A 25,453-nucleotide genomic window follows, 5' to 3' on the forward strand; every position below is an offset into this window, starting at 1 on the left:
CGAAAGAAATATAATCCCTGCAGGGGGGTGTGTGCAAAATAGAATGATTGGAGGAAGAAACGACAGAGGACATTTCCAAAACCTTTGACTGCACTTGTTTAGACATGCAGTAGTATATTTACAGAAGCACTGCAACAGACGCTCTCGTTCATAAATTAAATGTGGGTGGTGGGAAGGTGACACCTATTTTTGTTTTATTTTTTTGAATAGTGTTTTATTTCTCTTTCTTGCTTTCTTTCTGTCTTTCTTTTTCGCTATTACGCAATACATACATGAGCGGTAACCCGTGTGGCTAGAAAATACAAGAAAACTACAGGAAGTGGTCGATGATAAGAAGTGCCAGAGAGAGAGTGTTAAAACTTAAAAGGTGTAGGACACCCCAGAACGGAGCAGCGCGTGCGCCGATGAAGCACAAGCTCCTCCCACTACCAGGAAGACTAAACAGTGGCGTGGCTGAGAACCGACGAGCGTTGACTGTAAACGAAAGTAGGTAAGCGCTTTATCCGGGCAACTGGCACCGAGAGTCAGAAGGGCAGCCATGTTGTCGTGTACGTTTATGAACTGCGGTGTTGCATGAGCATTAGGGCACCCTGGCAGCTGTTTGAAGACTCCTAAACGGAGAAAAATTATGGCCCGATACTTTGCTTGAGTCTGTTGTAAATCTACAAGTTTCAATCAAGTGCTCAACTTTAATTGGTTATTCAGTAATAACAATGTTAATAAACTTCTACTTGGCTTAAAAGAAATCAGCGGATTAAACATTAACTGCGCAACAAATAATGATAAGCAAAGTCCAGCCACACTAGCCATTGTGAGGAATTAGAGCAAACCATTTATAACATTTTAAACACTGTGTCCTCACATTGAACACCGTTGAACCTGAAAGCAGAAAGTTTTTAGCCAAATATTTAATGTTTTTTTCCCAGTCATGTGGGCTGAACAACTGGGGAAACAGCTGGGCCGTCCCACACGATCACTTGCAGGGTGGTTGGTGAGCAAGTGGCTCACAGCTTACAATCAGGTCCTGGAGGAGAGTGCTGTGCAGCTGTGTGCCATCCAACCTGGGGACACCGTGCTGGAGCTGGGTCATGGCCCCGGTCTGGGTCTACAGTCTGCAGCCAAACTGCTCACGGGCCCCACAGGCCACCTTATAGGGGTGGATTACTCAGAGTATATGCATCAGGTGAGGTATAAAGAGTGGAATAAACAAGTCAAATCCAAGTTTATTTAATAAATGTGGGTTGTTACTGTTACAAAGAGTGTCTTTGAAAAAGAGTTTTGTAAAAGCACAAAGCTTTGTTGTGGCCTCTTTAGCCTTGCTAAAGCAGACACATTTATAATAATGCATTATTTAATGCATTATTTCAGATAAAATTATTTCAGATAAAATACACACACTGGCCACTTATTTCATTACTTCGCTGGTACCGGCTTCAGAGCTGCCTGAGTTATCTGTGTCATAGATTCAACAAGGTGCTGAAAACATTTCTCTGATTTTGGTCCATATTGAGATGGGGGAAAAAAATCACATTGTTGCTGCAGATTTGGCTGCTGCACACCCATGAAATGATATTTCCATACCACCATATCTCAGAGGTATCCTCTTAAATTGAGATGATGTGGAGGCCATTTAAAGTCAAAATGAAACAGTTGATGTTTAAAATCGAATTTAGATCACCGAGCCCTGCTCTCCAAAACTAACATAGATGTAACACTGTCTGTGTAGCTGGATTTAAGAAATAAGCGCTTAAAGTTTTTAAAACATGTTTAGCGCCATCTTGTGTCAGTGGAGAATGTGACATCACTAATGTCGCTGATGTCTCCACTGATGCTGTGAGTTTATGCTAGCTAATTATTAACAGAACCAATAACTCAGTGGAATATAATGAGACTAAAATCAGTTTAAGGGGGTCACTTTTGTGCTACCCATGGCTGCAACAATGAGTTTTACGTTAAAACCAAGGAATCCAAGGAACCTAAATGCCACAGCAGAAATCATGAACCATCAGACCATGCAAAGTTTTTCCAATCTTCTATCAAGCCCATGCAAATTAGCATCTACTAGTGAACAATGTTGTTAGGAGTTTTCCTGTAAATTCAACTCAGATTGGAATAAATGACATTCAGAGAGGTTTTATAAATTAACGTGCACGGGAGAGAACTGGACAGGCGCTGTTCCTTCGCTTGACCTCAGTTGCTCTCGTCCGCTCTCCCGTAACACTGCTCTTTTATTGTGGTTACATGAATATGCATAGGTTCATTAACATATGACATCTTATAGGTATACATGTGAACAAAGAATACCCTTCGTGTGCGTGTGTGTGTGTGTGGTCATAAAATGACTTCCTAACCCTGCTGGCCTCGAAGTCCAGCAGTTCATCTAAACAAAATGCACTTAGAGTAAAACAGACATAGATACGTGTATCCTACCATAAAACAATAAGACAAGGTACGACCTCTCCCATGCTCCCAGGATGTGGGTGTGAAAGCCAGAGTGCTCTGGAATGCACACAAGCTTCCTAGGATGAGACATCCTTTCAGGATACTATCAACTACATACTTCTAAACACAAATGATTACATGCAGCATTCTACCATAAGTAAACCTATATAATTAAAAGGTAATACTGACATTATATTTAACATTCTATTAACATTCCCTCCTGTTGTCAGTTTAACTTTTAAATGAGATATCATTATGTAACATCTTGTTGTACATTTCTGTCACATCCTCATTAATCACACAAAATCTTCACGTTCCAACAGGTCAGAGTCATTATCATCATTTGTCACAACTATGTATGCAGTAACACTGGAAACTATTATACGGTTAATCATGAGTTTTAGACATGGCAGGATACATGTTACAAAGTCACAAAATAAAAGTAAAAAATAGTCCAACTCCAATAAGTAGTCTTTCTAGCACCTAGCTTCAACCTTAAGTATTGTGTTTTTAGCAGGTCATAGATGTTCTCACATATTCTTTTACTGAAGTTTCAAAATTAAAATTAAAAAATAAAAAATAAAATTAAAAAATAAAGTGTAAAATTGTTGATTTATTATAGAGATCATCTTCCCTCCTGTCGAGACATGATTTAAAGCATGGCTCACTAGAGTGGCTGTTTTGTGTAATGATTTGGGAAGAATGGGAATTCCTGCTATTTCATATGTCATCAGTGTCTAATAATGCTCCGTGTTTTAGCCATTGCGTTTGTTCTTTTAATCGTGCTGCTTCTTGTTCATCCTGCAGTATAGACAGTGGGATAGTGTGATTTTCATAAGTCGTTACTAAGACTGTGGTTGCTATGGCTGCTGCTTTTGCAGCTTTATCAGCAAAATTGTTTCCCTTTGTAACTCCAGAGTCATCCTTCTAATGTGTGGTCTGCCACATATTTCTGCAGAACAATTAAGTTCTGCAGTGCCGCATATATGTCTCTTCCAGTTGTTCCCATCACTGTCCATAGGATCAGAGTCCAAATGTATGTAGAATAAACATTCAAACATACCAGTTGAGTTTGTTGTTTGTCAACATGGGTCTCAGCTATCTTGAAAGCTGCAGACCTCGCTCGAATTTTACGGCCTCTGCCAACCCCCATCACCTTACTTCAGGCCTCCTTGTCCTGTGGGGGATATTTATGACTCCTCCATTGTCCATTCTCTGCAGGAAAAACTCTGTGGAAAGGGTGCTGGATCCAGTTATCTTACTGCTGTTATGATCCCAGCAGTCTTCAGTGTGCCATCGTATGCACAGTACAGTGACACAGCATTAGGTGATGTTCATAGGAAACTGCTGTCATCACCACCATAGCTTCTGGTTCCGTGCTGTTCACAGAATCATGATGCCATCCTCGAAATCCGCCTGCGCTGTCGATTGGAGCTTGGCACGCTCCCCTCATCCTTCAGGTGCCCGTCTGTCGTCCACAATCTCCTCTGTTGGTCTCTGGAAAGACCCCTTGGCACAGCTCTCATTCCAACGCAGCTTCGTGGTCCTTGCTGTGGCTCCAAAGTCTGATCTCATGATGGGCCCCAAACAGCTCGACCTTTGACCTCAACCACTGCCTTGGCTGTCAGCTATGCCTGGAATGGGTTCGCTTCTCACTGGGCCTCAGAAGATTTCTCAAGAGATTCCTTTCAGCAAGACTGCTGCACCTGTATTTCCTTGCTAGGAGGAAAAAACTTCTATCTGGAAAGCATGTCAATCATCATCGAACCACATTCTTTAGTTCAGTGAGCTCCATCTATGGACCATCAAAACCTCATCTGAACATGGATGCACCACTTTGCATAGGTTTAATACCTGTAAATAAACTGTTAATCACACAAAAATCACTGCAAAAATCATAAAAATATAGTTTAGAAAACATAAAAAGATAGTTTCATGTAACTCTGTAATTCTGGACCCCTCCTGTTGACGCATGGACACTCCCATGAGTCAACTCATCAAACCTAGATTCCTGTCTGAAATAAAAAGTTAGCGAGATCATGTCCCAGGCAACATCAGGGTGTCTCCCCCTCTGGAGCAGCACCACCCCGGACCTATAACCCTGCAATAAAAGATGTTAGTGTGTTTTGCATATTAGGTTTGCTTAAAACCCCGCTCCGCCAGGAGCCTGCATACACACCATCATGGCCTGGAAAACAAGATCTAGAAGTAAAATCAACCTTCACACTTATAAACAATTGTATAATACGAGTATGAAAGCATTCAGCGTCAAGAGGACAAGTATCATGTGCAGGTTTTCTCAAATCAGTAAACTGCAATTATTGGCATAATTTGCCTCAGACATGGATCATCCCATGTACTCAGTTAACATTAATGTAATCGGTGACTTCCCTTAAGCAAAGTCACTCCACTTAGCTATCACTAGGAGCTCAGTAGTGGCCAGCTAATGAGCCCCATATTAAACTATTCCATAAACACTGTATCTCTCATTTGCATTCTCATGTTACTTGTCCGTCTCTGCTGAATCCTCTACATGTACACTTAGAAAAACAAACATTTAGCAACACACATGGACAATCCTGGAGGTCAGGCACAAATTGACAGGGTCCAGAGGTGCTGTAAAAAGACCATAAAGTTAGCCAACCATAACTGTGGACACAAGTGACACTAGTTTCAACACAGGAAATGTTTCACATGTTATTCACATCGTCAAAATAACCTTCACATTTCCCCAACAACACAGTGTAACAGCATCACCAACTCATAACCTGTAAACACAGTTTTCTTCACACATGAACCCAGAAATCCTGTAGTAGAAAAACATCAACCAGCTATCCTGGTATAAATCACATGATCAACTGACATGAAGAACTGTAATGCTCTAGAAATGTTAGCGCTGCGCAGGTGTATACACACTTTCTCACAGTTACCTCTGTGAGCAACACAAGGTAGTGAATAACACCCCTGGTAGATGCAAACACAGAAAGTGGCATTTAAAAGGCAAAATCGGTACAGCCAAAGCTCACGCAACCTCGAATGTTGCTGTCATCTTTCTGCTCCTGTAAAAAGAAACACATAGATTCATCTGCACCTTTGTCAGGTGGGGGTTAACTGCGCACCGTTGTGTTACATCAGTAAAGTCTTGTCAGCTTTTGTCAGCTTTTACCAGTGAGTCAGTTTTTTCTCTCTTTCACTCATACATTCATTCATTCTTTCATTCATTCTTTCTTTGCTGATAGTGGAACCTATCTGCGCATTTAGTTTCCACTCTTAGCAAAATGACGTCATTTTAAAAAGAAAAAGAAAGAAGAAAATTTCAAAAGAAGAATTTAGGCTGGATTATCTCGCTGAATCCTTTTTAACAGGGACTTTCATTCAAATTATCCCAGATAAGTGACTTTCTCCTGAGCCCATTTCAATATTTTGGAGAAAGTCAGCGGTTTGCAACTATTTTCTTGACAACGTGTCGTTTAGCGCTTTTGTTCCAATCATGCAGATCTGCTCAAACAGAGATTATCAAACAAAACTTTCAGTGCACTGTGAAAGTATCAAAATAAAAAGGCCTTGTTAAATCATGACACACACTCCTCATCTCAGGAGGGTAAATCATACCATTAGCATGATTTATCAAACCATCATACTAATTGGCAGGCTCAACTTCACAACAAAAGAAAAATCATCAGCTAAATAAACTCCAAACCAACCATCAGCCGCACAACACACAACATAAGCCTCATGACTTATTAGCTATGAATTTAATCTGTACTTTTTACTCATTTAGGCCACAGATTTTATTTAGTTTTCCTTTTTCCCCGTCTCATAAAACATGTGACATGTTGTCATACATTTCACAAAAAAGTTTGTTCTTATATGTTCAGAGTTGTGTATCTGGGTGCAGGATTCACTCACACATCACAACAGGAAACTCAGTGTTTTAGAGTCTCCACTCTAACAAACTCCAACACATCTCATTCACTCGTGCTAGAATTCAGTCACTTTTCATTAATCTAAGAACGACCAACTAATTTGCATATCAGCTATTAACCCACTAAGATGACAGGACAACAGAAATGCATGTTCAAAATATTATCACAAAAATAGAATTTCCCTCATACAGTAAAATATTTTGTGCTGCATCAATCAGGCAGAAAGCATCTCCCAATTTACTATATTAACAACTAAATTTATTGTCCGATCACTGGTTGTTCAAACCAGAATCTTTTTTCCCACAAAAATTAAACTGTTGTCCTGCAACCTAGAGAGTTAACTGTCAGCATTGGATAAATTCAGCATTTAATAACAAGTCTGTTAAATTGACATGATTTTAACACTGATGAGAGATAACAAGCTGATTTTCATTGCATATGTGTTTGTGTTATTAGGCAGGTTTAATCAGTGTGTCTGGAGCTGCATCTCCAGCAGGGCATGTTCTTAAAGCTGCCTTTCCTACACACTTCTCTGCTATTAATTGATCATTTTTTAACTAACGTGCTATGAGTCCACTGGTCTTTGCATCACACGAGGTGACTTGGACAAGATGATAAACAGACTCACATGCTCAAGATGCTGCCTAATCTTCATGAGCTCTCTTGTGTTTATGTTAGTAGGGTTAATGCATGTTCTGCTTGTGTGCGTGATTTTGTATATGTTTCTTTTTGCAGTGTTTCAGATTCCTTCACAATTTTCCACTTAAGCAGTCAGTTTTCTTTTCCCCAGGTTTGCTAACCGAAATTTTGATTTCCCACATTAAACAATAGCTTTCCTCTGTGTTCTCACCTCCTCTCACTCTGTTGTCCTCTCCCACTTCAACAGTCCAACAGCCGGCAGTTCTTCTTCAGCTTTGTCCTGTGTTCCACTGTCTCTTCTTGCCATTTTACTCAGAAAGTGGCAAATGTCAAACTCCAACAGTCTCCTCAGTTCTCCTTAAACTTCTTTTCACAAGCACAGTGAATTTGCAGCTTGTGCATCAATCAGTCAGGATGATGGGTTTGCTCTTCTTCTCTGATGCTGTTTGTCCACACTGCTGCTGCTTGCTGGGTCTCTTTGCTCAGGACTTTGCTGCTGTCTCTTTATCTGCCATGTTATTGCTCTTGGGGCTGCATTCCTTGTCTTCAGGGAGGAGTGAGAGCTCGCTTGTGAGGTTGAGGGACACATGGTGCTGTAAATAAGTTAGCCAGAAACTTGGCCTGAACGTTTCCAATGATATTAAACTATAACTTTCTTCCAACTGCTGCATGTGGAAAATCGATCCAGGTCTGCTTTTCATCTGAAAGTGACAAACTAAGACATTTTCATTATTATCATCACTGCTTAACCGACACACAGAACTCTCTCTCTGTCTTTCGTGAACTCTCCTTTCTTAAAAGCAGAAAATGAGATTGTTCTTGGCTGATAAACACAAAACCTTTTTCCTATGATTTTTTTTTCATCTATAATGTAGATTCTGTCTCTTTTTACTCTTTTTTCTTTACACTAGCTGGTGACCTGCAGAATCACCGCTCTCATAATTTGTGACAATTACGTTTACACAACACACGCACACACTGCGACGTCAGGCACATTCACACTCACTTTTTTTTCATCTGCATAAATAATCATATGGCTGATGACATGTGCCATGGTGATCCATAAGTATGATCACAAGTTTATTTAATTATTTTTCAACCCAACAAAGCAAATAAACAAAAACATGATGCTGATGCTATGAACACTCTACACACGAGTCAAGATGCAGGAAAACTGCTGCGCATCTGAAAGGAGAAGCTGAACTCACGGATACGCTACATACTCGAGTTATCATAGTTCTCTTCCCCTTTCTTTGATGAGTTCTCAGCCAGCTCCTGATCTGATAATGTGTAGCTTGCTCATCAGCTCAGAAGAGACAGTAACGCAACCTCACACAGTGGTTGCGTGCTTTTGCCCACAGTGGCAAAGACTTACACATATTAATTTCAGCTTCTCCATCATGTAGTTTTAGCTGTTTTATACAGGGTTCAGCTTATTAGTTGTTTTCATAGGTGTGCTCTATATCTCAACAATGGCTCATATTAGAATGACAGTTTTTAAACAGGTCAAGTGCCTCTATGCACGTAATTAGGTAAAATATTTGCCTATTTTACTTCATCTCATATGTCATTGTACTGTATTTGAGCAACCTTAAGCTTAATGCAGATTACTTTTAACACTTATCCACCTCAATCAAATCTGTGGTCTGGAGCACAGGCTGTTGTTGATCAGGGCAAGCTAAAGAATCATCTAAATATTTTGTGTCAGCAAGGGGTGGGGGAAGCCATTCACCAGAGCATAGTTTAAAGGCTGCTGATGTGGGCTGGCCTTCTCCACACGCTCTTCGAGGCTGCTGTGTTTTCTGACAACTTTTAACATGTGACATTCTCCAACCACTGGTTTACGGTGATTACAGTTATGAGCATATAAATACCTCGCACTGCAGGGAGTAAATCCTTATAATGTGTCGTCTCCCTGTGAGACAGTCTTACTTGCTCGGGAACCCATGATAACAACAACAACCGTGTCACAGACCTCGCCTGCTCTGCAGTCATTCACACAACAACAACAACAACACAAAATAGGCCTTTTCAACGCGTACTACGTTTTACGGACAAGGTTTATCTAAAAATGCTTCCAGCCCTCTTTCAGGCGAGCCTTTACTTCTAGAAACCCTTCTAAAAATGCTTCCAGCCTTCTTTCAGGCGAGCCTTTACTTTTAGAAATCCGCCTAAAAATGCTTCCAGCCTTCTTTCAGGCGAGCCTTTACTTTTAGGAATGCTACCAACCCCTCTGGGCGAGCTTAAACGTTTTACGCGAGGTGTCTCAGAGTGTCAATATTCACCTGGTTGCTGATTCACTGCCGGTCTCTCAGGTCCGCCTCATCAACCCCCAACGCCGTGTACCACTTGTAATAACGCCAGCCAGAACCCGAATTCACGTCTCTGGTCTTTTATACTGTACCTAGACAGTAGCTGTCGACAGACTTCAGCGCGGGCTTCTCACGACGTCAGGACTCGATGAGGTTTTCCCGTAGGAGCACACAAAACGTTATGTCCTAAATCCGGCTCGGAGGACCAAATAAATGTTAGGAGTTTTCCTGTAAATTCAACTCAGATTGGAATAAATGACATTCAGAGAGGTTTTATAAATTAACGTGCACGGGAGAGAACTGGACAGGCGCTGTTCCTTCGCTTGACCTCAGTTGCTCTCGTCCGCTCTCCCGTAACACTGCTCTTTTATTGTGGTTACATGAATATGCATAGGTTCATTAACATATGACATCTTATAGGTATACATGTGAACAAAGAATACCCTTCGTGTGCGTGTGTGTGTGTGTGGTCATAAAATGACTTCCTAACCCTGCTGGCCTCGAAGTCCAGCAGTTCATCTAAACAAAATGCACTTAGAGTAAAACAGACATAGATACGTGTATCCTACCATAAAACAATAAGACAAGGTACGACCTCTCCCATGCTCCCAGGATGTGGGTGTGAAAGCCAGAGTGCTCTGGAATGCACACAAGCTTCCTAGGATGAGACATCCTTTCAGGATACTATCAACTACATACTTCTAAACACAAATGATTACATGCAGCATTCTACCATAAGTAAACCTATATAATTAAAAGGTAATACTGACATTATATTTAACATTCTATTAACAAATGTCCTGTTCTTAACTGATCGCACCTGGTGTGGTCTGGCCCACCTTCTTTAAGGTTTTATGTGTTGTGCGTTCTTCTGCATACCTTGGTTGTATATTAAAAAAATAAATAAAAATCAAGCACTGCTGAGCAGGCAGCTAAAACCTAAGAAAAGCATAGCTGCTAATCAGGGACAATATTGTAATTCTTCTGTCTCTGACAGATGGCAAAGAAACAAATGATGGAACTTATAGCGAGTAAAAAAGTGACGCTCCACCACTGTGACGTAGCAGCAATGCCTCTCGGAGACAGCACTGTGGATAAAGTCTTTCACTGTAACTGCTACTACTTCTGGCCTGATCTTAGAAAAGGAGCCGCAGAAATACACCGGGTGATGAAGCCAGGTAATGCCATGACAGTCAGGCAAACTTTATTTACAGATTTAGTTCCAAAAGTTGTCTTTAAATAATGATTCTCAAATTGAATTTCCCCATCTTTTTAACCCACCCAGGAGCCCTGATGGTCACAACTCTGAGGCTTTCTCGTGTGGCTACGATAGCAGCGAAGGGGGTGATGCCAGGGGAAAACTGGCGCCCAGAGGCCTACATGGCAGCTCTGAGAGACTCCGGCTTCACTGATGTTAAAATGGAGGACAAGCAGGACAGAAACATTACTTTTCAGGCTATCTTTGCCACTGCCTTCAAATAAGATTGTGTCTGATCTACACTACTTATGCGATTGTGAAGTTTAGTGTGATTACATCAGTCATTAATGGTCTTCCTTTTGAAGATGGATAAACCTGAACTTATCATAATGATAAACATATACAGATGAGAAGTTTTTATATCATTTTCTGTCATTCCCTACGTGCAATGTTCTTACATCAGTACCAATATACAGTATGGTGATTTTAAAACTTCAAAACAGCATTACTGTGAAAAGTGGAAATAAAACATAATGAAGAACTCTATGGAGGAACTCAACTGTATGAATGTGTAATCATACAATAAATGGAAAACAGGAATAAAAGAATTAGAAAGAATAAAACACACAAGATGATACCAAAGTCTTATAGTGCTTCTGCTGTCAAAATAAAACAAAAATCATGGTGTCAGCTCCACCAAGAAAGCGATATATTTGGTAGCGTTGGGGTGTGTGTCATTTTGTCCTTAAACACGATAGCTCAAAAGCTTTTGAATGAATTCTGATCAAAGATTGCAGATGTGTAAAGTGGGGTTGTGTTAACAATCCATTAATAATTACATCCATCAACTTAATGATTGATGGATGTAAAGTCCACAAAAAGCATCTTAACTTTAAAGATTTTAAAATGTCATGTCATAACTGACCTGTGTCCTTTCTTTCAGGGTCAACAGATTGATCTGAAGGTCCAAGTGATAATGTTATATCAAGTTACTTATTACAGTTATGTTTCTTACTCTCATATAGACATACAGGCATTTAATTATACATGGGGATTATAAATATCACATTACTTTGGACCTCTGTCTTCTTCTTCGCGGTTAAATAAGGTCAAACTTTAATAAAAATAAAGTCTACTGCATTTTTTGTACTGGCAACATTTAGGAAATGATACTGTTATATGGGGTCAGTATCACATTGTAGTTTGCTTCCAAATATAATTTCATATTTGACCTCTGATCTCACTTTTACATTTCACATGTGTCTTCTTTTCATTCAAGTTGACCCAAAATGCCTATATCTTTAAAGAAAGTGTTGTCAAGAAAAAGATGATGAACTGCTTTGTTAGTTAGATATACAGTAGTGTAAATTGTTGTGCAATATTAGATCATATGCTCAAGTCTTTTAACCCCCCCCCCCCTTTTTTTTTTACAAATCAGTACCTATTATCCATTACCTACTCCTAGACAATATTTGTATAATCAAAGTATACATTTGTCATGCCACCCTTATTTGAAACCTCTTAAATTACATTTAAAAAGAACAAAGAAAACTAAATTAATATATTGAAAATACACAATTATTACCTTAAAAGTAAATACTGACTAGAGACCAGAGAGTCACCAGGAGATGCTTCTTGTTCCTTTTTGTAAGGCTATAAATGAAAAGTGATTTTAGTATCCTCTAAGAATCATATTTCACACATACACATGAATGGTTAGTTGCCCAGTGTTTCGAGGGGCAAGCAGAGAGGCTACTGGATTGCAGGTTGATCACTGTAACACTGTTAAATTAAAAATAAAAATGATGCTGTGTTATTTGTACGCAGAAGCAGCCTCCTGGTAGCTCACACTCGGGACCAGACGGTGGCGGTAATTCATCTGAATAAATTCAACAGAAGAAGAAGAAGAACGGCGCGCGGGCGGTGCTTACGTAAGGAGAGGGAAATCCAAAACAGAGTCGACAACACTTCTTCGCCGAGAGCTGTGAAACTGAAATTTCGATTAAGATAGATAGTGATTATCAAGTGGACAGCTGATAAAAAGTAAGTAAACGAGAGGTGCTGTCCACCTGACAAATTGTTATTAGACTTTTTTGACTAAGAAGGTGTTTATTTTTCGGCCTTCACATTAGTAAGCAAAGGCGTTAGCTCAGCATCACAAGACTGTCACAAGAAGTCAGCTAACATCACAAACAAACCACTGTCTCATTGAGCAATTTGACAATAAATGTTCTACGTTTAGGATTAAATAATTACAAGCGTGTGTGGAGACTGACCCACGAACTCGAGTCATTTAAGTGTAACGCTAATTAGCCAGCTGCCTGTTTTTCAGAATGCAGAGGGCTTCTCGTTTGAAACGTGAACTTCAAATGCTAAGCACCGAGCCACCCCCTGGGATAACATGCTGGCAGACCGAAGATCAGATAGACGACCTCCGGGCACGTATGTACTACTGTGTCACTTAAACGACTAAAGCTATACTTACCAAACACTTTCTTATGTGCATTCCTAGTACCAGGTTGGACCTCTTTGTTGCCTTCAGAACTATCGTAATTTTTAACAGCGGCGGTACCCAGTGTGGTCTCTGCTCCTGTGGCCCGTCTGCTTCTAAATTTGATGCGTTATGTGTTCATCAAGGCTCTTTTGGATTGTTTCCTTCCTATCAGCTCAAACCAGCGTAGCCATTTTCCTCTGACCTCTGAAATCAGTGGGGCATTTTGACCCAGAGATCTCCTGCTCACTGAATATTTTTCATTTTGGACATTTCTCTGTGAATTCTAGAGATGGTTATGTGGAAAATATCAGTAGATCAGCAGGTCCTGAAAGAGTCTGACTACCATATCTGGCACTAAAAAAGTCACTTAAATCGGCTTTCCTTCCGATTCTGATGCTCAGTTTGAACTTCAGCAGGTTGCTATGATCATGTCTATATGCCATAATGCACTGAGTTGATGCCTCGTGATTAGCTGATTATCAGACAGTTGAACAGGTGTACTTAACAAATTGCCAAGATACATTTACCTATACTATATACTCAGAATATTTCACCTGATTAAAATCACTCTGACATAGCATCCATTTTTGCAGTGGATCCTGTCATTAAAATATATCAAATACATGACCATATGTTTAACCCCTTTTATGTTCCAGAGATATTGGGTGGATCAGGAACTCCTTATGATGGTGGAGTCTTCTCCTTGGAGGTCAAGATTCCAGAGAGGTACTTCTTCTTTGAGCTTTAACATTGATGGGTTTATCTCTACTAGTTACATGTTCTCACTCCACTCTAGCAGGACTGACATGCTTTTTTTTTCTCTTAGGTACCCGTTTGAGCCTCCCAAAATACGATTCTTGACTCCAATCTACCATCCAAACATTGACAATTCAGGACGGATCTGCCATGATGCTCTTAAACTGCCACCAAAGGTTATAAGAGATTTCCAGTACATAATAAACTCTTTATTTAAACACCATTACATGGTGGACACAAGGATATATGTTGCATTTTATACATTTCAGATGTAGTGTTGTCTTTATATTTATTTGATTTTTTTTTTCAGGGTGCCTGGAAGCCATCTCTAAACATCTCCACAGTCCTCACTTCCATACAGCTACTCATGGCAGAGCCAAATCCAGACGACCCACTGATGGCTGATATAGTGAGTCACACATAGTTTGTTGTCCATCCTATATATCAAACTATCTATCATACACAATCTGTCTGTGGTGGTTTATTTTATTTTTTAGAAAACTGTGAGTTACCTATATTGTCATGTAACAGTAGCTCTTTAAAAAAAAAAAAAAAAACAACTTTTAAAGACATTGTCTTGACTAAAATACATAGTTCAGTTTTTAATTGATTCAAATTCATCCCTGGAAATAAAAGGTATCCTAAGTAATTAAAGGCAAGTCCGGGAGTGTGGTAAATGCCAAAATGACTTGTTTAGATGCAAGTCAAAAACCCCTTTAACCTAAAACCTGTTGGGTTAGAGAGCAGCTGTTTTCAGTTGTAGCACAGTGAATGATTCTATAATCCAACTTTATATGTACTTTTATTTATCTATTTTCCCCGTAATTTAGTCATCGGAATTCAAATACAACAAACACCTGTTTATGGAGAAGGCCAGGAAGTGGACACGAGAACATGCCATCCAGAAGAATTCTGTAAGTTACTAAGGACTTTCTGTGATTTATGTGCGGTTTAGATTTTCATTTTAATAATATAATATAATATAATTATAATTATTAATCATTTAATGTAATTACACTCTGACTGTTTCTCTATTTTCTGTCACATGATACCTGTCACTTGCTCCACAACACTGTTAATGTATTAGCTGTGTGTACTGTTTGACCCACAAGGTTGTGCTGTGCTCCTGCAATAGAATATTATATGCCAAGTAAATAGAACTTGTTTTTCTGCAGTCGCATTAAAGTGAAAATAACCTCCTTGTAATTGCACTGAATTGTTTTTGCATTCTGTGATTGGGGGTTGAGGGTGTTGCATGCTCAACCTCTGGACAAACCTCCTCAATTGTAAGGTGACTGCACAGATTGCCTAGAGGGAAGCAACTTGTCCAAACAATTCAGATTGACTGTAATCACTCCCAGAAAGATTGGCAAGGTTTTGCAAATATTTGCTCTCTAATCTATAAACACAGAGAGATTGCTAGCATGTGACAGCTGATTTAAGTTAGTTAGTCAGTCAGCCAGAGCAACTGAACTGGCAATTTTTACTGTATAAAAGCAAAGTTGTCAAGCACCTATGGCATTTTGCAGTTAGATTGCTGTCCTGCAGCAATCATGTCACTTTGTGGAGGAACTTCTGAATTTATGGAAACAGGTGGCAAGAGATTTGGAATTTTGCTACTAATCTTACTACTTATGACAAACATTTTGCATGTTATTACCAGCTTGCCCTCATTCAGCTGCAAAATGGAAGGGGATCAATTTCGTCCCTTTTTTACGGCTTTGAGGATGGCAGCAAAAGGTTGCTTCAGAGACTGCTTCTTCGAAGCGTTCAAATTGGAGGCAATGAGACTGCAAGGTCATTCCACATGGTTGCAACAATTTTGATCATGATACAGTGTCCAGCCACTGTTTTTCCTACTGTAACTATAGTATAATGGAGTGCATCATGTACATCTGCACTGCTCAGAAAAACTAAAGGAACACTGAAAACAAATCGGGACTCAAGGGGGGGGGGGAAATCTGTAACTAGCTGGCCAACCTCTGGTGGGATCCAAATATTACTCATGCCACGTGACACTGACCCCAACCAAATGCAAAAGTGGTGGAAAAAACTGAGACAACATCATGTCATGAGGGTGCGCTATATTTTCACCTGTAGTGCACCTGTATATAATTTCATTAACAACCCCCTCTGCTACTTACCTTACCAGATCAGTACCCCAGCAGTTTAACTGACTCGATGATTTTCTGGTTTAGGAGGAGTAGGGTTTTTTGGGGGGTTTTTTAATGCATTTTTTCCCCCCAGGGTGTTGTGGATGGCAACAAAGAAAATACTCCTGATCAGAAAGCATCAACCCGAAAAAGAGAAGCGCACAGTGTACAGCAGGAAGCAGAAGATCCAGCAAAGAGAACCTGTGTGTAGTTTCCACCTCACTCGTGCCTGATAAAACTGACACCTTGTTAGGACTGTGGTATTAATTTTATACACAGATGTAATACTTGTCTTCCTGTTTTTAAATGTATGTTAATGTATAAAAATGTGGATGGCTGTATGTATAATGTGCGTGCTTGTGTTGTGATATTAAAATTTCATTTTAATAATGTATTTCAGAGAGTGACTGGGCTTCTTGTGTAGTTTGGAGGTGTCTCAGATTTGTAACATAAGCGCATACTTGGAGTGTGTATAGTATGAAGATGATAATTTTATTCAAAAATATGCTTAACCAGTTGTATACAAAGTATGTACATCCTAAATAGTACATTTGTTTTTACAAGCTAAGGATTTATTTCTTATAATATAAAATTATATAATTGCTGTTTATAAAAAGGGGAGACAAACATCATAAGGCTGTAGTGAGTCAATACCATGCTAGTTCAGAGGTAGTTATATTGTATGTACATAATGCTAGCCTACTCTAAAGTCTGTAAGAAAAATACCTACATCCCATTCAGTCTCTATGACTGCTTGCCTCCTGTTGGATAGTGTTGCTTTTCTTGAGATCAAACCATGTAAACCATATGAAAATATATGTGCGGCCCATTTCCTGTGGCACTTTGCTGCCATATAAAGAGTAGCATTTTTACAACAACCTTTGTATTATACAGTTGCATAGTACAATATGACAATGACATCTGTGGAAGAAAACTGTTAGCTTACACTGACTGTCCTGGTGTGTGTGTGTGATGAGTTCCTTTTTTTTTTTTTTTTTTTTTTAAACAGACCTTAGCAATAGGATAGAATTTGTATTTAAACAAAAAAAAAATGGCTCCACCTATAAAAGAACCAAACAACCTGCATCTTCTGAGTTGGATTTTTCATCAGTTTTCAATATAAACAAAGATCTATTGGTGCTACCTAAATTCCCCACAGGCGAAATCACTGATTTGTCCAATGCTTACATTTTCCATGTGGATTTGAACTATTCCCCATGACTCAGTCCACTGAAATGTGTCTGAAATTGTCCTTTATATAAAAAGTAATGTCATTGTCCTATTCAGTTTCCTTGAATAGTCTTTTCTGTGAAAGGACCTTTTAGTCCCGCTCTCCACTTTCAGAGGCTCTTTGTTTTCTTGTCAGCTTCTCTGTACTCTGTAGTCTCTGTAGTAACAGTTTCAGTGTAGAATGTTCTGAGGAGCTTGACACTGAACCCAGAGGCAGTCTTTCTGCGGTGAGAAGATGGTCCTTTAATATTCATATGGTGTCCTAGCTTTTCAGACAGCTAGCTTGGAGGCTCATGGGTAAGACGTTGAGAGTGAGAGACATGGCAGTGTGATAGACATCTTGATCCAAACTTTCCAGAAATCACCAGTCGCTCACCCTCTCTCTCTCTCACTCTGCCACCCTTTCTCTATCTCTGGCGGTGGGAGGAGGTATTTGACAAGGGATGAGAGGAACAGAGGATGTGGAGGAGCAGTGGGAAAATCTGATCGGATCCTGCCGGGGTTGGAGAGAAGATCCTCCACTGTACGTGGCATCAGTGAGTGACACCTGTGTTGAGGAATCGGAGCAGGAGCTCTTTTCTGTGTCCACGGAAACCAACGAGTCCAAGGTGTGGTCCCGACGGAGCTGTGTACGTGCTTTGGGGCGTGGCCAGAAAAACAGCTGAGAGTGGTCTCTCGTGAAAAGAAGGAAGAGGAGAGGGTTGAGGCAGGCTGGCAAGGGCTGGAGAAGCAGGAGGACTGATTTTAGTACTTCCTCCCCCAGAGAAAGGAGACCAAGAAGGGAACAAAGTGAGAGGAAAGCTACTGGTACATAGAGAAGACCATTGGTGAATATTAGCCAGGCAACATGTTTGATCATAGCGCAGTCCCACAAGCCCTCACACTCTCCTCTGAGTAACTCCCAGTAAAGGCGGATGTGTGAACCTGTGACTATAAGCAAGCACAGGGTGTTCATCATAATGAGGGCCAAGGGAAAGCCCAGGGAGGACGGCAGTCGAGAAGATGGGGGTGGCAGGGGTGAGGGAAGGCAGAAAGGTGAGGACCCATACTCCCCGACTCCTGCCAGTGGGAGAGAAGCAAGCGTGATGGAGAGAACGAGGCAGAACAGTGCACAGGTGCGTACACTCACGAGGGATGGGGACTTCCCATAGGTGCGCGCACACGTCACGCTCACACCACACTGCACTGCTGCAAGAGTTAACAGCAACACACTGGCCTCAGATGCAAACACCCAGACCCATCCTGTCGCCTGACAACCAGGACCCCCCTCCCACCGGGCTCCGTGGTGACCAAATTCTCCCAGCGTGAGAGCATCCACAAGGGCCAGGGTGCACATACACACACCGGTCAGTAGATTTGAAGCCCCCATGCAAGCCACGGTAAAGCGAAGTGGTGACAGGTAGCCTGATGAGCCAAAGAGAGACAGAAGCAGGATGGAGTTCCCCAGCAGAGACACCAGGGAGATGCACCACAGGCCAACGCGAACTAGCCAGCTGCCCAACAGAGAGTCACAGGGACGGAAAGGACCTGCAACAGCACAAAACAGTAACTCATTAGCTAAAAACGCTGAACTTATGGCTTACTTGCGTCATACCCTACAATAAAACTCATTTGCATTCATTTGCATTACCAGGTGTTGGTGTGCACTGGACGCTGGCCTGCAGTTTGGATTCCTCTAATTCCAGCTGGAACTCCTCCAAATCTGGGTCATCTGAAAGAAAACGTTTTTTTTTTAGGGCCAGAATTCAGAATTTCAGATTTCCTTTTTGATCAAACCTCCACAAGGTCCATGTGTTAACTATATTGGGAGCTTATTCTGAAAGTGTTTATACACAATATATCCCATGCAGATTATGTGTGACACTAGCTGCAGGGGGTTGTAATGATATAACATTCTTTTCCACAGACAAAAAATAGACACTTCTAGAAGATTGCTGGCGCTTGGATGAATTTTGATTGTCTTGGCATGTTTCTCTAGCAATTAAAGGTAAATAAATTTTAATCAGTGATATGTCTTGGTTTATTCATCTCTTGATTGTTATTTTTCTGAATACACCCAGCAATTGTTGATTTTCTGCTTTAATCACGCAGATTCAATGGGTTAATTTCACCTTCATTTTGATTTATTTGTGTTTATATTTTATGCTGGCCACAGGAATGAAGGAATGGAGGGGTCAGCATGTGTTGTGTGTTTTTAGGTCACTGTGGTTTCAGTGAGGATCTGACACGTCCTTAACGGCCAGGTATAGACACTTGGTTGTCAGATTCCCATCTGATATGTTACAAGTCTTTTGACATACTGTGTGTATGTTTTCACAGATACCGTAAGCATGTGTTGTCTTACAGTGAGTGTCGGTGTGGATGGGGTACATGGCTACAGTCCTCTTATGCAGGTCTTCACTGGTGCTGCTCTGTTCTGAGTCCCACTGACCGGCTGGCTTGTAGCTATCACAGGAGCCGTACACACAGCATTGGTAGGCATAAGGCATCTCTATCACCCTGTACCAATCAGATGAGAGTAGTGTTGAAAATAAAACAGAAGAAAAACAGGAGCATAATAAGGTGGCAACAAAACTGCAAGTCCTGGCTGATGTTTCTTTCAACGTGAGCTTTATCTACGTTTCTTTTAGGCACAATTTAAAACTGTTTCCCAGCAGCTTCAAGTGCTTTTGTTCCTGTTGCTGTTAGGTTGCTTGTATTTACATTAAACCACATTTTGATTGATGTGTAATCAGTTTGACTGTAGATGGTGGTATTAAAGGTATATATTCTATAGTGACCGGGTGTTTGTGTTATACTGGACACACGTAGCCTTTATAAACAGAGGGGATGGTAACAATAGACCAAAAAAAAAGCTTCAGTGTATGAAAGCATAACTGAATTTTGAATAATGATAACAGTTCATCTTAGGTGAAGCGTTTATTTATTTATTTTGCTGATGTCCAGATCTGCTGACTTTGGTGTAGATGTCTGCAAAAAAAACATTTATTTTACCTGTAGTGCTTTTAAAATGTTTGTCTGCCAGAAGTTCTGTTTTGGGCAATGTTCTACAGTGATACTAACACAGAGCTTTGATCTGCTGCCATCTCCAATCTCTTTAAAAGTTCCTCTTCATTTTTTACTTCATCGCACCTTTCCAGGCCTTCAGGGATCTTTGTAACAAGATTTAACTTGCTGCTAACAAATACTCCATCATTGTTTAAGTTCGGCTCAGGAATGGCTTGCAGGGATACACTGTAATTAGTCAATTGTCAGAGTTGGCAGCTTTCGGTAAATTCACGATATTAATAGAAAATTGCGAGAGGAAGGATAATTTAAGGGTTGGGAAGGGATGCGTTTTCCTCACAGCCACAGGATACACACCTGGGATGCGATCTTTTTTTTTTTCTTTTTTTTTGGGACAAAGCAAAATACAAGTTTCATGTGAAGATCACACAGTTAAAGAAAGCACTCAATGATTCTGGATAGAGTATTTACCTCATATGGGGAAAGTTATCAGGATTGAAGGCCTCATATAATTCTGTGTTCCCCCTCAGCTTGAGATGGGTCAGACCGCTCAAACCTACAACAGGTATTGAGCTCAGACGGTTTTCAGTCAGGTCCCTAGGAGAAAAATAGAAGGACAGTGAAATAAGTAATGTGCATGTCAAATCAAGCCAAGTTAATGTTTGTAAAATGTGTTTTTATTTCAGATAAAGCTGTGGGATGTCCTTGATAAAATGTCCTTGTCTCATAGATTCATTAAACTGTGTAGACAGGACTCTCTATCAGATTGACTCCAGATAATACTTTCTGTCAAATGTATTATCTGCTTGTTTAGCCAGGCAAACTTCAACCAGTCTTCACACAATGAAGTAATTTTATATTGGCATGACTTGAGCTGAGGCTTCTTGCCATGCAGAGATTTTTTTTTTTCAAACAATAAATGGATTTTAATGTTCGCTGCAAACTCTGCCAAAAGTCCACAGGTTTTCGGTGGAGCACGCAGCCAAGTATGGAGTGTTTGTGTAAGTGCAACACTCTGATAAACTGCCCAGGTTTAATTGAGATGCATATATTCTTTATGCTTTTCTCAGAAAGAGGGGAGAACAAGATGAAAGGTAGAGGAGTCTTAGTGAGTTTACTCACAGTTTAACCAAGGAGTGAAGCGAAGCAAAGGCATCTGGGTGGATACTCTCGATCATATTCCAGCTCAGATCACTGACAACAGCAACAAAAAGAATCAAAATGATGTGAAAGTGCCTGGAATGACTGCGCACACTTGGCAATGCTGTGTATCACCACTAGATGTCAGTAATAGGTCATAATTCTACAGTCTTGTTTAATCCAACAACCAATGATTTCCTTCGTTTTGGCATCAGAGTCCTTGGGTCATGTTGTGAAACCTCATTATAGCACAGATGATTTGACTTCTACATATTGTTTCAGTTAAACATGATTAGAGAAACAAAGTTCAAACTATGTGTTATTTCACAAGAAAAAACCTCAATGGTACATCAAATTTAGTTTTGTTTTCATTGTTTTGTCATCTCCTGCTATCTGGTTATTAATAACATATACAGATGGGTGACAAATTAAAAGAACAACCTAAAACTGCAACACTCATAGCGAGGACATCTGGTAACTCTGTTGCAGTATTCAGGGCATTTACTGGGATGGTTTTGGAGTCCTAGAAGCAAGTCTTGCATCTCAGCAGATATATAGAAATGCCTGAGGGAAATTTTTCTGGTACTATGTATATAATTTATATATATGTTTTGCTGACTTTGCCAGCCGGAAGTTATACGTCTACAACAATCTTTGCTGTTGCAGAATTCACCCAAAGATTTCAGTTCAGGATACAACCATGTCTCTAAAATATGGTGTTTCTGTTTGGGTCCACGTGTTTTGGGAATGGGCACAGGACATTAACACAGTTGTCCTGGGAGATATGTGATGAAATCATTCTATCTTGAAGGTTGTAATCTTTACTAATGCCCATGTCTCTTGGGTACAAAAGGTCACTGAGCAGTTAGAGTATTATGAAAATGATATGTATCATGTTCATGGTAACCATATCTCAAACAAAATAAGAGATTTTGGACTGACGTGGGCCCTTTAGATAGTGCTCCTGAGCACCATCATCATGAGCATAATGAGGGACTATGTTTTGTTGCATCATTTTTTGTTTTTCTCTCCTTTGATTTTTCACCAGTCTGCATATTTTTCAGTTCACTATCCTTACCTGAAGGTGATGGCTATTTATAAAAACCACAAATTTCTAAATATATCGCGTGCAACTTGTGACTAAAACAAAGTAAAGGTTGACTCACAGTGCTCTTAGAGAGGTGAGCTGCTGGAAGGTGCTTGACTCGATCCTTCTGATTTGATTATGCTGCAACCCTCTGTTAGGAAAATGATATAGGATTATATGTAACCAAAGCACTATGTGCAGAGGTAAACTGAGAAAACTGCTGCCTTTGATACAGTAAGTGTGTGACTGTCTAGGGGGTCGAAAAACTCACATCTCTTGCAGTGCAGAGCAGTGGTAAAAGCTGGGCAGATCCTCTATCTGGTTGTAAGAAAGCTCCCTGCAACAGTACACAAACACAATACACAGTGACCAGCTGTGGATTTATGGTGTGGGAAATTATGGTCAGCTCTGTGAGGAAGGCAACACGGCAGGACAATAATTTTCTGTATTGATTGGATTTCACAGAGATGTGATTGTGCAAGTTCATGCTTTTTTGGGGGGGGGTACAAGTCTCCGCAATTGAGTTGTGTGTATCAGATTTTGTACCTCTAACTTTTCTCCCCTTGGTGTGTATCTACTCACAGCACTCTGAGGCGAGGCAGCTGCTCACACAGATCCAGAGGGAGAGCTGAGAGACCAGCCCGAGTCAGCGTTCTATAGGGGAAGAAAAAAAAAGAAGAGGATCTTCTGATCATTGTTGAAGTGCAAGCAAGCGAAAGGATCCTCCAGTCCAGCGAGTGTAACTTGGTGAGACAGGCAGCTGTGTAGGTTCGCCAAACCTGTCAATGGCTGACATAACTGCCTACTCTTCCCTGACTCTCCTCTTCATTCCCTGCTTCCCCTAAAGTCTAAACACACACATTTCCATCTATTTCCTTCAGTTTCTTTCCTGCCCGGTCTTATCTTTCTTGGCTCTTTGTCTCTCTTGTATGTGGATTCTGATTTGTAATTTTGTCCTGAACATCAACGTGTTTTAACATTTTTTTTTTTTTTACTGTACATTTTAAAGGCTCACTCAGTGAAATTATATATCGTGGGTTTGTGGTGGTAGTGGTGAGTGTTTGTGTGTGTCTGTGTGGGTGGGAGGGACGGGTAGGTGCAAAGGGTACAAAGACTCACAAAATTTCCAGGCTGGTGGTTCCTTTCAGATCAGGAAACTCTCGAATCTGGGTTGCCCCGTTAAGGGAGCTACAGTCAAACAAGGAAAAAAGTGTCAGACGACTGTCTTTTTCTTTGTTTCTCTCACTCCCCCTTTCTTTTCACTCACAGACACACACACACACTCGCGCATGTACACAGACCTTGTCTAACAGCTCATTTCATCCATCAAACTTTTTCTCCAACATCAACACAGGCTGCTTTGGCTGTCTCACTAGACATCATAAGTCACACCATTCAACATGTTCTTACAACACACTCTCTCTTACCACATCAGCACACAGCACAGCAATACGCTAACACAACATCATTCAGTAGGCCATTACACATGTCCACTCAACCCTCACTGCAAAGGACAGAAGATGATTTACACAGTGTTTGGGCTAACTCACTGGAATGGTTCCTACTGACCGCATACTTACAGTGTGTGCAGCTTAGGTAAGAACTGGAAAGCGGATTTTCCCACAAACTGGATGGGGTTTTCATAGAAATGACTGCAACAAAAAGAGAGGAAAAAGACAATCACGTCAAGCCCCGGAGAATAATTTGTTTTTGTAAATGGCATGATGGTGATGAAATTTCAGTTGTCATTCTGTCTAATATGTGCAGATAGCAGCATTAAAGCTCACATGGTTTGGAGCTGAGGGTTTCCCACAAAGGCCCTCTCAGGGATGGCTTTGATATTGTTGTTATGGAAGCCCCTGCAAATATAAAAAAAAGACAATGTTAGTCAAGTTCTATGTAAATATGTTTCTGATTATTTTAATAATCATTATTATTATTTATTTTGGTGTCTCTGTGTGTATGTTTGTGTTTGGATGAGGGACAGAGTGTGTTTGCGATTGAGAAGTAAGTCATATGTTCTCATCTTGCACCTGCCATTGCACAGCTGAAAAGCATTTTTGGATACATGAGATGTAAACACGCACACATACGCTGTATCTGTGACACATAGGCGCGCTGCAGAACATCTGCTGAAGCGGAGGGAAAACATGGCTTGTGTGTGTGCATGTGCGCCTGTGTGTACGTGCAGCAAGCGGCTGCGTGGGTGTGTAGCCAGCACCTGCTTGGGGTGAGAGAGATTGTATCCGAGTGCCACATTAAAATCACTTAACGGGATTACTCGGGATAACGCAACCATGATAGTCATGTCGGGCAGGTGTGTTTTTCGTGTTTGCGTGTGTGTCTGTGTGTGTGTACTCACAGTTCCTGAAGTTTGCTCAGTGTCCTGATGGCCACAGGGAACTCCTGCAGATCATTGTAGTTTAAATCCCTGTGAGAGAACCAGTAAGATAAACAGTCATTATAAAACAGCATGTTAACACATGTAGTCCCAGTCATGATGGAAACCATCCATACTGTATGTGGTCTTATATGTTTATGTGTGTGAGAAATTTTGTCTGAGTGTATGTGTGTGTCGCTGATAGAAGATTTTAGGGCCAGTGCCCTGAACTATCCTTTAGTTATGTAGTAGCCTTAGACTGGTGGTGGGCAGGGCTTCACGTAACACACTGTTTCTTCTTCATTCCTCTCTAAACTCTGTTTCTCGCTGCTTTCTTCTCTTTCCTCTCACCCCCAACTACTCTTGGAAGAAGACTGCCCCTCCCTGAGCGTGGTATTTCCTGTTAAAAAGGAGTTTTTCCTTCCTGCTGTCACCAAGTGTTTGCTCATACGGGTTGTCAGATTGTTGGGGTTTTCTTTTTTCTACAGTATAAAGCACCTTGAGGTGACTCTCATTGTGAGTTGGCACTATGTAGATAAAACTGAACTGAATTGAGTGCCATTACCTCTTTCTTAGGGAGTAAAAAAATTCAACCAATTCTATCGTTAATTCTAAGATGTACCTGTATGAAAAATGTGTTGGTGAGATGGAGAAAAGATGTGGCCATTATCTAACATTCCAGCAATCGAT

At 40.6% G+C, this 25,453-nt stretch overlaps 3 protein-coding genes across 4 annotated transcripts in view; 2 read left to right on the forward strand and 1 right to left on the reverse strand.

The window, feature by feature from the left end:
* Positions 1-366: 366 nt before the first annotated feature.
* zgc:194242 (uncharacterized protein LOC100005854 homolog) lies at positions 367-11,063 on the forward strand. 2 transcript variants are annotated; one of them, XM_063464818.1, is made up of 4 exons: positions 367-486; positions 927-1,183; positions 10,317-10,497; positions 10,605-11,063. In XM_063464818.1, exons 1-4 carry the CDS (start codon positions 405-407, stop codon positions 10,799-10,801), a joined length of 717 nt encoding a protein of 238 aa, XP_063320888.1. In that variant the 5' UTR covers positions 367-404; the 3' UTR covers positions 10,802-11,063. The 2 variants fall into 2 exon arrangements, with proteins under 2 accessions (XP_063320888.1, XP_063320889.1); XM_063464819.1 differs by having other exon boundaries at positions 403-490.
* A 376-nt stretch (positions 11,064-11,439) lies between these two features.
* On the forward strand, positions 11,440-16,271 carry ube2t (ubiquitin-conjugating enzyme E2T (putative)). The gene is made up of 8 exons (XM_063464539.1): positions 11,440-11,518; positions 12,345-12,560; positions 12,850-12,959; positions 13,668-13,737; positions 13,838-13,943; positions 14,078-14,176; positions 14,598-14,681; positions 16,015-16,271. The coding sequence occupies exons 3-8, from the start codon at positions 12,851-12,853 to the stop codon at positions 16,129-16,131; spliced, it is 585 nt and encodes a 194-aa protein (XP_063320609.1). The 5' UTR covers positions 11,440-11,518; positions 12,345-12,560; position 12,850; the 3' UTR covers positions 16,132-16,271.
* Positions 16,272-16,464: 193 nt separating this feature from the next.
* LOC134619358 (leucine-rich repeat-containing G-protein coupled receptor 6) overlaps positions 16,465-25,453 on the reverse strand; it is a 38,379-nt gene continuing 29,390 nt past the window's right edge. The window contains exons 7-18 of the mRNA XM_063465148.1: positions 24,746-24,814; positions 24,171-24,242; positions 23,964-24,035; positions 23,503-23,571; positions 22,966-23,037; positions 22,655-22,720; positions 22,463-22,534; positions 21,279-21,350; positions 20,628-20,753; positions 19,495-19,649; positions 18,781-18,861; positions 16,465-18,677 (exon numbers count right to left, since the gene is read on the reverse strand). Of these exons, the coding sequence (XP_063321218.1) occupies positions 17,539-18,677; positions 18,781-18,861; positions 19,495-19,649; positions 20,628-20,753; positions 21,279-21,350; positions 22,463-22,534; positions 22,655-22,720; positions 22,966-23,037; positions 23,503-23,571; positions 23,964-24,035; positions 24,171-24,242; positions 24,746-24,814 (2,065 nt within the window). The 3' untranslated portion in view covers positions 16,465-17,538. The remainder of the gene's footprint in view (positions 18,678-18,780; positions 18,862-19,494; positions 19,650-20,627; positions 20,754-21,278; positions 21,351-22,462; positions 22,535-22,654; positions 22,721-22,965; positions 23,038-23,502; positions 23,572-23,963; positions 24,036-24,170; positions 24,243-24,745; positions 24,815-25,453) is intronic.

The sequence above is a fragment of the Pelmatolapia mariae genome, linkage group LG20, assembly GCF_036321145.2.
Source record: "Pelmatolapia mariae isolate MD_Pm_ZW linkage group LG20, Pm_UMD_F_2, whole genome shotgun sequence".
Taxonomy (NCBI): domain Eukaryota; kingdom Metazoa; phylum Chordata; class Actinopteri; order Cichliformes; family Cichlidae; genus Pelmatolapia; species Pelmatolapia mariae.